Source organism: Arvicanthis niloticus, chromosome 8 (genome assembly GCF_011762505.2).
Source record: "Arvicanthis niloticus isolate mArvNil1 chromosome 8, mArvNil1.pat.X, whole genome shotgun sequence".
NCBI lineage: Eukaryota > Metazoa > Chordata > Mammalia > Rodentia > Muridae > Arvicanthis > Arvicanthis niloticus.
In genome coordinates this window covers 39,496,283-39,509,214 of record NC_047665.1, presented here as the reverse complement: position 1 = coordinate 39,509,214, position 12,932 = coordinate 39,496,283, and the positions used below count along the sequence as shown (strand labels likewise).

The 12,932-nt window shown below is 39.7% G+C and overlaps 1 protein-coding gene and 1 pseudogene across 1 annotated transcript; both read right to left on the bottom strand.

Annotated features, from left to right (window-relative positions):
- Positions 1-278: 278 nt before the first annotated feature.
- Positions 279-1,247, bottom strand: LOC117714074 (vomeronasal type-1 receptor 4-like; annotated as a pseudogene).
- Positions 1,248-1,642: 395 nt separating this feature from the next.
- LOC117713380 (putative vomeronasal receptor-like protein 4) lies at positions 1,643-8,721 on the bottom strand. Its single transcript, XM_076938798.1, has 3 exons — positions 8,709-8,721; positions 2,641-3,396; positions 1,643-1,767 (listed from the first exon to the last, which is right to left on the bottom strand). The coding sequence occupies exons 1-3, from the start codon at positions 8,719-8,721 to the stop codon at positions 1,643-1,645; spliced, it is 894 nt and encodes a 297-aa protein (XP_076794913.1).
- Between the last annotated feature and the right edge of the window lie 4,211 nt (positions 8,722-12,932).

Below are 12,932 nucleotides of genomic sequence, written 5' to 3'. Positions count from 1 at the left end.
ATCCATGTGCTACACAGTTATAAGTTAAGACAAACTATCCATATACAATAAATTAATACAAATATAGAAAGGTTTAAGAAATCCATTCAAGAGAGTGGCAAATGGAGAATGAGATTTCTATATCACTGTAATTTGCTAAGATTTTTGTCTCAGATCAAGGCTGTGAAACAGTAGGGAGAGTGACTGAGAATAAACACATGCTTATACTGCTGTGTGGGGTTTGTCTTACCCACAATATTGCAGAACTGAGATTGCTTTGACACTTTTGGACATATAAATCAGAGACATTTTCTCAATTTCTCCATCTGAGTATACCAAAATTTAACCAGAAGCCCATCCCTGTGAATCAGCACAAAGGGGCTAAAAGTTGCATAACCAAATGTCAGAAAATCTCGGGTATTTACCATCAAGGTATTTTCTTTTGAAGAGACGCTTATGATTAGAGAAAAGGCACAATCTATCCAGTAGAAGAAAACACAACAGAGCATCAGAAGGAGTACACTCTGGGAAGCTCTCAGCTCTGGGGGAGTTCTTTAGAGAAGCTTGAAGTTGAGAAGGTGGAGGAATTGCTGGTGATATTTTTGGAGAAGAAACACCATGTAGCCACTGGCCCCTCTTATGGCACCCTGAAACACTGCATCTCTCAGGACCATGAGAGGGAGAACAATCCATTTTATTTTCTGAATTTCCAGTGTGAAATAGCAATAATTATCTTCATTTATATGTTGTGATATATTCAAACCTGTACTTGTGATGGAATAGATTAAGTTCATACTTATTAAAGCATTAAGAATCCCAAAGAATGAGAAGAATAAAAGGATGTGCCATGCAGACCTTGGCCTGAGTCTCCTCCACCCAGATTCTCTGGGACTGATGATGATGGCCTGGACCACAGTGAGGAGACTGCTGGTGCAGATGGAGAGGCCACGAGCCACCCTCTCCAGTAAACAATGATCTTGCAGCCTATGTCACCTAGGAAGTTCCTCAAACCAAAAGCTGCTATTGTCTTTGGCAATCCTTTTACAAGAAGGATTAGGATGTTTGTAAAAGCCAAGTGGATCAGAATAAGGTATATGGGTTTTTTCTCAGGATTTTCTCACCAACTGAACATATAATTCACAGTTCCCCATAGTACCAACCACAGTCATAAAGAGGAAAATTATGTCCTTAATATATTTCAAAACCATTTCTTCCTTCCTAGATAAAAAACTTGTATCCAGGATGCAAACACTTTTTGAAGGAAGCCTCTGCAGTTCTAGACATGGCTTTGGATAGTACATTTTGCACAAAAGAATTTTCTGGAGTTGACAAAGCAGTGACAGAGACGTGTAATGTTGCAGAGTAAGTCTCTGAAGCTTCTCCTTCTTCCTGTGGCCTCAGAGATATTTTGAGTGTGTGAACAGGGGAGTTTGGTAGCCGGTGTTTAATCTAAAATTTAAAAGAAATATTTTTGAGCTTTACACTAGCAAATTGTCTTATTCAAGTTTGTGTGTGTGTGTGTCTGTCTGTGTGCATGCACACATTGTCCTTGTTATTTCTCACCATAGTTGAATTGAATTCCAAGTACCCATTACAAAAAAATTCTTCCTCTGTTTCTCATCCTACTTCTTCCTATTTACCCATCCAATTCCCAAATTCTTTGTCACATCACACGTAGATACTGAGAAGTCCTGCTGTCAGAAATTCTCATATATTTACCATCAAGATTATCCACTAACGTGAGACTTAAAAATAGGGAAAAGGCACAATCTGCCCAATAGAAGAAAACAAAAACTGATCATCAGAAGGAGGACACTGAGCAGCTCTCAGATCGGGGGGGGGGGGGGAGAGTTCTGTAGAGAAGCTTGGAGTTCTGAAGGTAGAGGACATGCTGGTGGTGTTTGTAGAGAAGAAATATTGTGTAGCCACTGCTCCCACCCATGGCAGTCTATAACAGTAACAAGTACGATCCTGAGACTGAACTAAGCACATTTCAGCTTCTGACTCTCTTGTAGAAAGTAGTGGCTGGAGCGTTCTTACTAACAACTTGTAGAGAGCAAGCAATAGCCATGGTAATATCCAGTGTTGTTTTGAGAGGGACCATGAAACACTCTAGATCAATGACTTAAGATGTAAGTCATTCCTGGCACAGGAGATTTTACTTGGTGTCATAAGATGTCTAGTTGGAACATTGTTTTCCCTATTATAAATTGCCTCCACTTCAATTTCTTTTATATATGTATATATTTTAGGAAGCTTCTATAGTAGTAGGTTTATGTATGGCTTTTCAAAAGACTTTTTGTGTTAGTCATACCTCTCTGTATTTCCTCCATATAACTTCATCCTTTTATTCTCCTTATAACACTATATTCTAATTCCCTTTCTTTGGGAAAACCCATCTTCTACCCTGATCCCTCCCTAGGTACACTACCTAGGTAGTTATATAGATTATAGCACATATAGCGAAAGCTTAAAAGCTAACATCTCATATAAGAGAACACATTCAATATTTGTCATTTTGGATCTGCTTTACACAAACTGGTTTAGAACATGTTGATACTCTTGGTCTTTTGTGTCAGTTACTGAAAAGGCTTTAACAAAAGAGCTGTAAGACTAAAAGAAGCAATGGATGTTGCCTATAAACAAGTCACATTGAGAGCAGAAAGATAAGGAGCTGGAGAAGGATGCTCTGGGCAGCTCTCAACCCTGGGGGAGTTCTGTAGAGAAGCTTGGAGTTCTGAAGGTAGAGAACATACTTGTGGTGCTTGTGGAGAAAAAATACCATGTAACCACTGGCCCCTCCCATGGCACCCTGGAACACTGCATCTCTCAGAACCATGAGAGGGAGAACAATCAATTTTATTTTCTGACTTTCTAGCATAAAGTAACAATAGTTGTAACCATTCTTAAGCTGTGACATATTCAAACCTGTACTTGTAATAGAATTGATTAGGTTCATACTTATCAAAGCATTGAGTATCCAAAAGAATAGGAAGAATGGAAAGATGTGCCATGCAGACTTTGGCCCGAGTCTGCTCCACCCAGATGCTCTGGGACTGATGATGATGGCCTGGACCACAGTGAGGAGACTGCTGGTGCAGATGGAGAGGCCCCGGGCCACCCTTGTCAGGTAAATAATGATCTTACAGCCTATGTCATCCAGGAAGTTCCTCAAACCAAAAGCTGCTATTGTCTTTGGCAATCCTTTTGCAAGAAGGAATATGATGTTTGTGAAAGCCAAATGGGTGAGAATGAGGTGTATGGGTTTCTTTTCGGTACTTCTCCACCAACTGAACATATAATTCACAGAAACAGACATGTTCCCCAGAATGCCAAGCATTATTATGAAGAGAAAAACTATTGCCTTAATAAATTGCAAAACCGTTTCTTCTTTCTTTGTATCCAAGATGCAAATAACTTTTCAAGAAAGCATTAGTAATGTCTGGCATGAGTCTGAACAGTATACTTTTTGCATAGTAGTATTTTCTCCTGTGAAAGAGGCAGTGATGAACATATGTAATATTGCAGACTTGGTGCTTTCTTCCCCACTTTTTATCCTGTGAACTCTGGAATATTGTCTGTACTATGGTGTATTTGGTAATGAATATCAAACTTTGAACTATTAATGGAGATTTTTTTTAGTTGATATTCCTTTCTTATTTGCATCTTGATTAGCATAACAATGTCTAGATTTGCCTTTGGCTTCAACACTTTGTAACTTAATTTCTACATGTTTATATTTTTAAAAGGTTTTTTGTTGACCATTCTGTGATTTCATTCCACATAAGTGTTTGCTAGGTATTCTTTATGGTAGTCTTCAATGTCAATTCAAACTGAATAATCCTTCCAAATATAGCTCAGCAGTTAAAGCTGAATCATCAAAAGATACACTGAAAAATACTCGTGTGAAAAATTAATGTAACTGCTAGAATCCAACCAGTGGGAGTGTCTGATGGAGCCCTGGGGTGTTTCCTAAGAGAGGGTAGCAGAGAGCTGTGATCCCAGGGGATGACTTCCAAGGATCTGTGACCCAAATGAGTGACCTCAGGGTATCTAAGGGAGCATGAAGCAGCTCTGGACCAGGGGATAATGATAGAGATGGAAGAAGGGGATTGACGAGGTATTAGCTTCTGCCATGAGATAAGTGAACAAATTTATGAGTTATAAGTTCTCAATATGGCTGCATGCTGCACAGCAGGTTGGGGCATATGATTGTGAGCAGGAACTCTTCCATCTAAGAGGTATGGTGGCATTTGCTTCTGTGGGGTTTTGGGAGCAATAGTATATCAGTTTGCTTTATAGGCTGCTTCTCCTGTTTCTTTTCCAACCTGTTTGTCAGGCAGGCTGGTTTGATCTACATCAGGCAAAGCTAATTCCAGAACTTAGACCTCAGCAGGATGATATTCATTTGTGGGAGTTTCATTTTTTATTACTCAGGGATTTATTATCAGAAATCAAAAGTGTGGGCATGTTTTTTAGAATAAGAGGAATCTGGATATTTTAGTGTTTTCACGGGTTTGTGCATCTTCTGAGAACTTGGAGTGCCTCTGTTCACTGTTCTTCTTATTAAACTCACAAGATTGCTTTAAATGTCTATGTCCTGATGATCTTATCTGTGACCTACATGAACCCAGCTTTGTGCCAGGTTTGGGTCCAGGTGGCTTCCTGACTTCAGAAATGTCAATTACTGCTTTTCGACTGCTCTGACAAAAAAGTGTATCAGTGTATCCTAGTAATCACAGTATCATCCTATACATTTGTAGGTAATGAAATATGCTTCAGAAATTAATAGCAAGTCATCATCCTTCATTAACATATTTAGAATAAATGTTAAGCTTTTAATAAGAGATTAAAATCTTTCAAAATCCCCAATATCAATTCTCCCTAAATTCTGATGGAAAATATAGACATTTGTTTAATGATTGCTTTCTATTTCTCTATTCTTCTTTTGAAACTTTAAATTATTTTTGACATCAGATTCTGATCTTTTGTTTATTGATTTCTGTCTCACTGAAATGGACTATAGGAGGAGGTAGAGGTGACTTTTATTCTTCATTATCTGGGAAATGCTATAGGCAATTAATTTAAAAGACAGGCTGGACTTGTAAAGATAGATAGATGATCCCATGATGGGGCTAACATCCAAGAGCCTTAGGGAGGCTATATCCATCCATCCTGTTTTTAAAAAAATATGTGAACTAAAGCAAAACAGATTATTGATCTTTGCTTCTTAGTAGTAGGTTAAAGGTAAGATGAGCTCTTTCAGGTTGTACTAGTTCACAGCCCAGATCCTTATAGCAAGAATTCTCAACATAGTAACAATGACTGTTACACTTAGTGGTTCTTCCTTTTACACAGCCACCAGGCATAGAATGACTGAAGTTGATATAAGTATGTATTATATCATGTTATAGGACTGAAAGATTTTAAGGATAGATACAGAAAGAAAACCTTCCATTAGGAGTTATAAAGTTATTATGAAGGAAAACGTGTGCCAATACTTCAAAAGTGGAAATGCATGAGAATGGAAAAGTACAAACTTTATAAACACTAGTCACACGGTTAAGGCACAATACTGACAAACATGGAGGAAAATGAAAAAAAGAATGTTTTCTTAGTTTTGAAAAAGTTTCCTTATGTAAAGTAGCTTTGAACATAATTATCTTGCCTCAATCTCTCTAGTGCTGATATTACCTGAGTGTTTCCTTATTGTCTCATTTTTTAAAAAAAGATATCTGAAAATCTTCTCTAATTTTTTGATCCCTTTAAAAATTTTAGGAGTTAACTTTTGGCAATGCCCTACCCAGAGCTCTATTCTGACTCCAGCCTGAGGATGGACAGTGATGCCTCAGCATTTCTGTCCCACTTCTGAATCTCCAGGAACTCATCTTTGATCTCCATGACACAGCTGAGGACATCTAAGATTTTATCTCCATGTACTCACCTAAACCTCTGTGGTTCTGTGGTGCAGTCAAGCTCTGAAGCATCTCTGGGAAGGTGACACTTGCCAGGTCATATTTGTACTGTTTGGATCTGTGGGGAATTTGGCTGCTATCAGGTACTACAGACTTCAGGTTTATGTTGTCAAAGTGTCAGGGGGAAGGAAGGTCACTTCAGGGCCTCAGTCCCTGAAGTACAGCTTCCTTCTCTCCCCCAGTTATGGTATCTGTTTGCTTAGAATTTATTTCCAGCTTAATTAGGGTTAAATTATTTTGAGGAGAAGGATGTGAGGTGAGAAAATGAACAATTAACCAAGTGTCTGTATTCTGAGCTTCCTGCATGTCCAGACTGTTTTTCACCTTCTCAGAGTTCCAAGCCAAAGCCTGGCATAAAATTACATTCTACCCCACAGACCATGTCTCTTTCCTCTCTTTGTGAAACACTTTGTGAGACAGAATTAACATAAATAGTTCTCAGAACCCTGGGATTCTGCTTCTTGTACAAGTTCCAAACAAGACCAGAACAAGTTTAGAGTTCCTTATTCTACTTGTATCCTTTAGTAATGAAGGGTTTTTCTGTAATTGACTGTCTCAAACCTGCAGGTTAAGTTTCTTATGAGAGTTGAAATAGGAATGTCTCCCCAACATTTGGCCTTATTCTAAAATCTATCCTTATTATAAAACTTCCAAAAACACTTGTAAAACTTATGCTTGCCCAAAACTGGTCCTTCCAGATACTTTTCATTCTAGTTCCTAGGAGGCCCTTCCTAACACAGATGCAAAATGATGTAAATGTATGAATAACTGTGTATGCACGGCTGAGGTTAGAGGTGATGACATCACCATTTTGTTTTTGAGAAGGAGGCACCACTGTATTTTCTTGGGAGATGAGATTGAGGTCTCTGGTTTCTCTTTGTGCTGTTTGTCCTAGTGTCTCCACACATATGGACACATCACTGCTGACCATAATAAAAGTTAAAAATGTTTTGTTGTAAATGAAATGAAAAGTTTCTGAGGAAGCTAGGATTTCCATACCTGTGTTGAATGAGGATATCCAGTTACAGGGAAACTAAATTGTGACTTATATATGGCAGGATAGATAGAAATTTTGAAATAAGACTGGCCCAAAGGGCGCTATGGAAATCACCAAACATCTCATGATGTTGCCAAGACTATAGGTTTCTCTAGAAACTGACAGCAAGACCCCCTTGCAGAAGACAATCCCTACACAACCCACTGAACTTGGAATCTTGAGCTGATACCTTTAAAGAGCCTTTACTCCTCCCTCTTTTTTGTGTCTTCGATACAGGAATGTATTCTGCATGCTCAGGGGAAAAACAGAAACACTAAGCCAGCTACAAATTCTTTATAAAATGGTGCTGTCTGTAAGATATGCTAGGGCAATAATGGCACAAAGCTTTGGTAATAACCAACAAATAACTGCTTGATCTATGGCCCATTCCACAAAATGAAACCCATACTCAACCCTGCTTAAGTAACCAAGAACCTGAGACTAGATAGCCCAGGGACCCAAGGTAGAGCTGAATAACTCTGCTCTAAAAATGGAATACAAAGGACATGATAAAATGACTCCTAATGATATTGTACTGTAGTCACAGATCATTGCTTTGCTTAGCTTTTAGCACAGAAGCTTTCATATAAAGTCCCATGGCCAGACATTAAGCAGAGAGTGAGAAGCTCAAGTACTCGGCCCAAAATTGGATGTCCCCATCAAGCAACTTCCTCTAGAGCTCAGGGAACCCCAAAACAGAAGATGTTGAAATAGAATTAGAGCCAGAGGGAGTGGAGGACACCAAGAAAATGAGGCACTCAAAATCAATGTGAGCAAAGCTCACATGAACTCACAATGACTGAAGAAGCATGCATATGGACTGCATGGGACTGCACCAGATCCTCTGTGTATATATTATGAATTCCACACTGATGGTTTGGAACTTCTAAGTATAAAATGAATAGGTCTCTGATTCTCATGCCTTTACTTCTGCTCTTGTCCTCCTTTTGGATTGTCTTGTCCAAGAATGTGATAGTTTTTAATCTATTATTTTATTTTGTTATATTTTAAAATAAATGAATGCATCAATGAAGGAATGAATGAATGAAAAACTAGTCGCTGGGGTAAAGATTAACAGTAGAGCTCTCAAGTCTTCTGACAATGCAAAAATCAGTTTTCTTTAAGAGTGACACTTGGTATATTAACCACACCAGGGTAGGCCTTGTTTTCAAAAATAGTGTTGACCAACACATAACTGTACTCCATAGTTGTGTGTTTGTATGTGTGTGTGTGTATGTGTGCATGTTTACTCATAATTTAGTCATTCATTTGTGAATTTTTTACTTTGTTTTCTTCGGGGGTTTTCTGTTGTATTGGGTTTTTGTTTGCTTTTTTAAGAAAGAACTGGCAGTTGGGCTAGTCAGAGAAGAGGAAATGATATTGAAGGACTTTGGTGAGGGGAAGAATAAGAGCAAAATATATTTAAATTTAAAGATTGTTTTAAAAATAGACATAATATATAAAGTAAATTTAAAAATAAAATAATTATCTCTGATTCAAAAAGGAGTACTTCCTTCTGTTGTCTTTGTTATTTGGTTTAGGGAATATCTTTTTTGTCTTTGAAATATAAAGAACAAAACAGTTTAAAGCTTGTACTTATCTGACTTGGATACTCAATAAAGGACAAACATAAATCAGAAAGAAAGCCCTTCATGTAACGTCCGTGAAGAGTTCTATAGAGAAAATTGGCCACCCTCAGAAAACAAACTGGGGCTTACTGGGAATCTCCATTTTGGCCCAAAAGCTGACCTCTTATAAAGGATATTCCCTTGTAACGTTGTGTCACTTAAGATGACTAGAACTTGGCTGGAGATATGGCACAGTGGTTAAAGTGCTTTGCTTCCAATTGTAAGTGATGCCTTACTTAAAAATCTGGTGGAGTGGCTGTTTGCCTGTAATTCCAGCCTCAGAGACCACAAACACACTCCCCCTAGAGGAACTGGGAAATAGAATGAGGCAGTTTGGTGTGTTCTGTGTTTGATTGAAGGATCCTGATTCAATGAAGTAGAAGATTGTGGATGATTCCTAACATGACCCTCAGACTCATGTATGTAGATGAGTGAAAATGTGCATGTATGCACAGAGAGAGAGAGAGAGAGAGAGAGAGAGAGAGAGAGAGAGAGAGAGAGAGAGAGAGAGGATGAAGAAAGAAAGGGAGGGAGAGAGAGGAGAGGGGAGAATGAAGGGAGGAGAGAAAGAGAGGGAGGAAGAGAGAGGGGAGAGAGAGGGAAGGAGGGAGGGAGGGAGAGAGAGAGAGAGAGAGAGAGAGAGAGAGAGAGAGAGAGAGAGAAACTTTTGAAGTTTTATAGAGCCACTGCTTCCTTAAGGAAATTAGGAAACAAGCTGACAAAGCACATGGGTTTATTTATGGTTTGGCAAAACCAAGGAAAGACACTCATTTCTTTTCCTCTTCTCTATAGCAATGTCACACTTATACAATAGAGAGGAAATCTAGGAAAGGTGCATGTCTTATCAGAATTGTGTGGAGCTTCTCTTGGGAGGCAAGTTTCTTCTCTGACAATGCCAGTGTTTTCAGCCTTACTTCTACCCAGGGATGGAACTGACTCCTGGGTAAATATTTGGTATTATTGTATCAATACTCTGATAGTGAAAAGGAAGGGACAATGTCCTGCTAGGACAGTGTCCTGCCAGGACAGTTACATCATGACACCTCTTTCTCTGTTGTTCTCATGCTCATTGCTCCTGGGAGAGCACATGACAAATAGGAAGTGGTGGGGAACTTCTTCCACCAGATAATCATGGAAGCCCATTGAGGGAATATTCATGTGAATGTTTCTACTTAGATGGGAGGGTATCCTGGGACTTGGAAGCCCAGGAACGATACAGCTCTGAAGGGACAGGTATCCGAGTGGAAGGTATCCTTAGACATAGGACCTCAGGAACCACACAGCTCTGAGGTGGGACAGTTTCCTAATGGAAGGGCATCCTGAGACATGAGGATCCAGGGTCTACATATCTCTGAGAGGAAGCCTCCTCAGCAGAGGTCTTAAAGCTCCCTGGGGTAGAGTGTCATAAGCTGCGTTCAGGAGCTTCATCCCTGCAAGGGCCTCCTCCTTGTCCTCCTTCTCCTCCCCCTTTTCTTCTCCTCCTCCTCTTTCTTCTCCCCCCTCCCTTCCTCTCTTCTCTCTATTGCTTCTTTTTTCCTTGGGTTTGTCCAACAAGAAAGTCACACCAGGCAGAAGAAAAATCTCATGAGAGATTTATTGGAGGGCCCAAGGGACAAATCCAGCAATGGTTGTCCTCTGCTCCTGGGAACTGACAGCAGAAACTTGGACAAAGGGGCAGTGTTTATATAGGATTTCTGAGGAGGTGTAGTTACCCTGGGCAGAGATTTCCAGAGTGATGATTGGTGGGATTTCAAGTCCTGAGCTTGGGGAACTCAGGGATTGGTGGTTTTTGTTTTTTGTTTTGTTTGTTTGTTTGTTTTGTTTTGTTTTGTTTTGTTTTGTTTTTTTGTTTTTCTGTTCAGGGATTGGTGGTTTTCCTGATAATGGATTGGTGGGGTTTTGTGAGAAGCTCAGGGATTGATCAGTTTTCTTGTTCAAGGATTGGTGGCTTTTTTTTTCACCACCCCCCCCCCTCCCCACTTTCCTTGCATTTGTCCCAAGGGTTAGAGGTGGAAATCTTACCAGGCTTTAATCATATTTTGCTGAGATGCAATGTCTGTGGGGCTGTTGGGGGCAGGGGTGGGGATGGGGCTAGAGACGAGGTGCTGCCACTGTGGATACCTCCTGTGGTACAGCTCCTGCTGAGGTGGGAAAGGAGATGCACAACCATAGACATTTGTGTCCATGTGAAGGCTGGAGGCTGAGATGTCTTGGTGCTGCCATTTTGATAAAATTTTGAACAGATCTTGCCAAGGCATCTTCCCACAGCTGAGGGCAGGGGCAGGAAGGAGGATCAGACTGGCATTTTGATGGCTTTTGTGGCATGACACGTAGGGGCTATAGTTTCTTCTTAAATGTAACTCTAGCTTCCTGGCAATAGGGTCATTTCCATTACTTTCCCCAAGTAAGCAAGAGATTCAAAGTCATATGAAGGGCACAGTGGAGTAGGAGGCTGATGACAATCTGTTCTTCCAGTTTTCTAGACCCCCTGAGCAGGTCTCAGATCACCTAGGAGCAATTTTTTTAAAAAAGAGGCAAAGCTATTTTTAAAAGCCTTGGTTAACTTAATGACTAGATATATTAGAACATTAGGGCACTGAAATGTGTAATATGTGTATTTTTACTTCACAAAAGAATGAATGTTAGAGTTACTGATGCATTTATCAGTGTGCTCTTCCTCATTTAGCAATACTGACATCCCTGCCGATCAGGACAAAGGGGCCAAGAATCCCAGAGCCAAGGTTTAGAAATATCTTAACATTTAGTGCTGTAGATGCATGTATCAAGGGAGTGAAATATTTCAGATTTACGGTTCAGTGGAAGATTTAGAGAGGACACTGAAAGATTATATCACAAAGAAAAGTGGGGAGGAAGGGAGAAAAGGAGGGGGAGAGAGAAGAGGGCAAGGGAGGAGAAAGGTTGACAGAGAGTGGAAATGATAGAGAAAGACAGATAAAAGAGAAAACTCACCTCACTATCTTCTGGAATGGCAGTGACCACAAGAAGTTAGGCCTTTGAAAGGCAAATCTTTTAAATAGATAACAAAGAAAGCAAACATCAGTCAAGAGAGAACACTTCTTTTGATAAGCCTTTCTACTCAGGTAATTCACATTTGTGATAAGTTGACAGAGATTCTAACCACAATAGTCATTTCCAATCTATATTATAAAACGTTAAGACCATAGTTTAATGCAAAAACATTTCAGAGACCTGCAGCCTGGCTTATCTCTTGCTTTAGTCTGCAGAATTTCACTCTTGGACCATGGAATGAGTTCAGGCAGCCTTGGGTCCCCTCCAGGCACAGTGCTGGAGACAGAACAGTACAACCCCAATCCATGCAAAATCTGTTGGGATTTTTTTGTTTATCATGGGGAGAAACTGCAGTAAGCTGATGAGCAGCTTTGGGGAATAGCCTTACATGGCCCTGCATCCCTTCAGGAGTGGCACTCAAACAGATCAGAGCAGACAAGAGCCTCACTAGCATAACAGCAGTACAATGTGCCGAGAACTGCAAGATTAGGGCACTTTATTGACTTTGTTTATTCTCCTGGACCCAAAGCAGTTTTGACCTCTGTGCCACAAATGCCCTGCCACATAGCAAGGCTGTGAAACCTGGGTGGCTTCTACCAATGGAACCCATTATTTGCTCTCAGCTCCGTGGTCTCTTTATCCTCAGCTCAACAGGGTGCATTACCCCCAGTAGTTTTCCCAGTTCTAATGAGATGTTAAAAGGTGGGGATGGTTTCCGGAATAGTATGATGCTAAGAATTCACTTTCCATCTGCCTAGAAAAGCACAACTAGTCTCAAGATTGTTTGATGTCAGACTTCTTTAAAAAGGGACATGTATTATTATAATATGTAATTTAATGTTGTTATAGCTTACAACATTAAGGCTATTGGCAGTTTGCTGGGCAATATTGTAATCCCAGCATTTGAGATTCTGCAGCAGTTCAAGATCAGCCTGGGCTACATACTGACTGCTAGGTCAGTCAATAGTCTGAACAATTTTTAAAAGTCCAAATCTCTTCTGAAGTTTATGTAATCTCTTATCTATAATCTGATATAAAATAAAAATAAAAAAGCATACTTCCAACATCAAAGAATATATACTACCATTCCAAAACATCTTAGTGAAAAAATATTGGACCAAAGCAAGACAGAAATCAAATTGGGTAAATTCCAAACTCTGTATCTTCATGTTTGATGTCAAAACTCTATTCAGATTTCCAATCTTTTAATCTTTGTGGATTACAACAAATTCTTTCTCTTGGGCTGCTTCCATTCCTGTTAGTAGCTTTCTTCACAGTTATCTC

Coding starts and splice junctions, on each gene's coding strand:
- LOC117713380 (XM_076938798.1), bottom strand. Junction 1,768..2,640: donor TCTCCAGCTCCTTATCTTTC/TGCTCTCAATGT, acceptor GATCAGTTTTTG/TTTTCTTCTATTGGGCAGAT.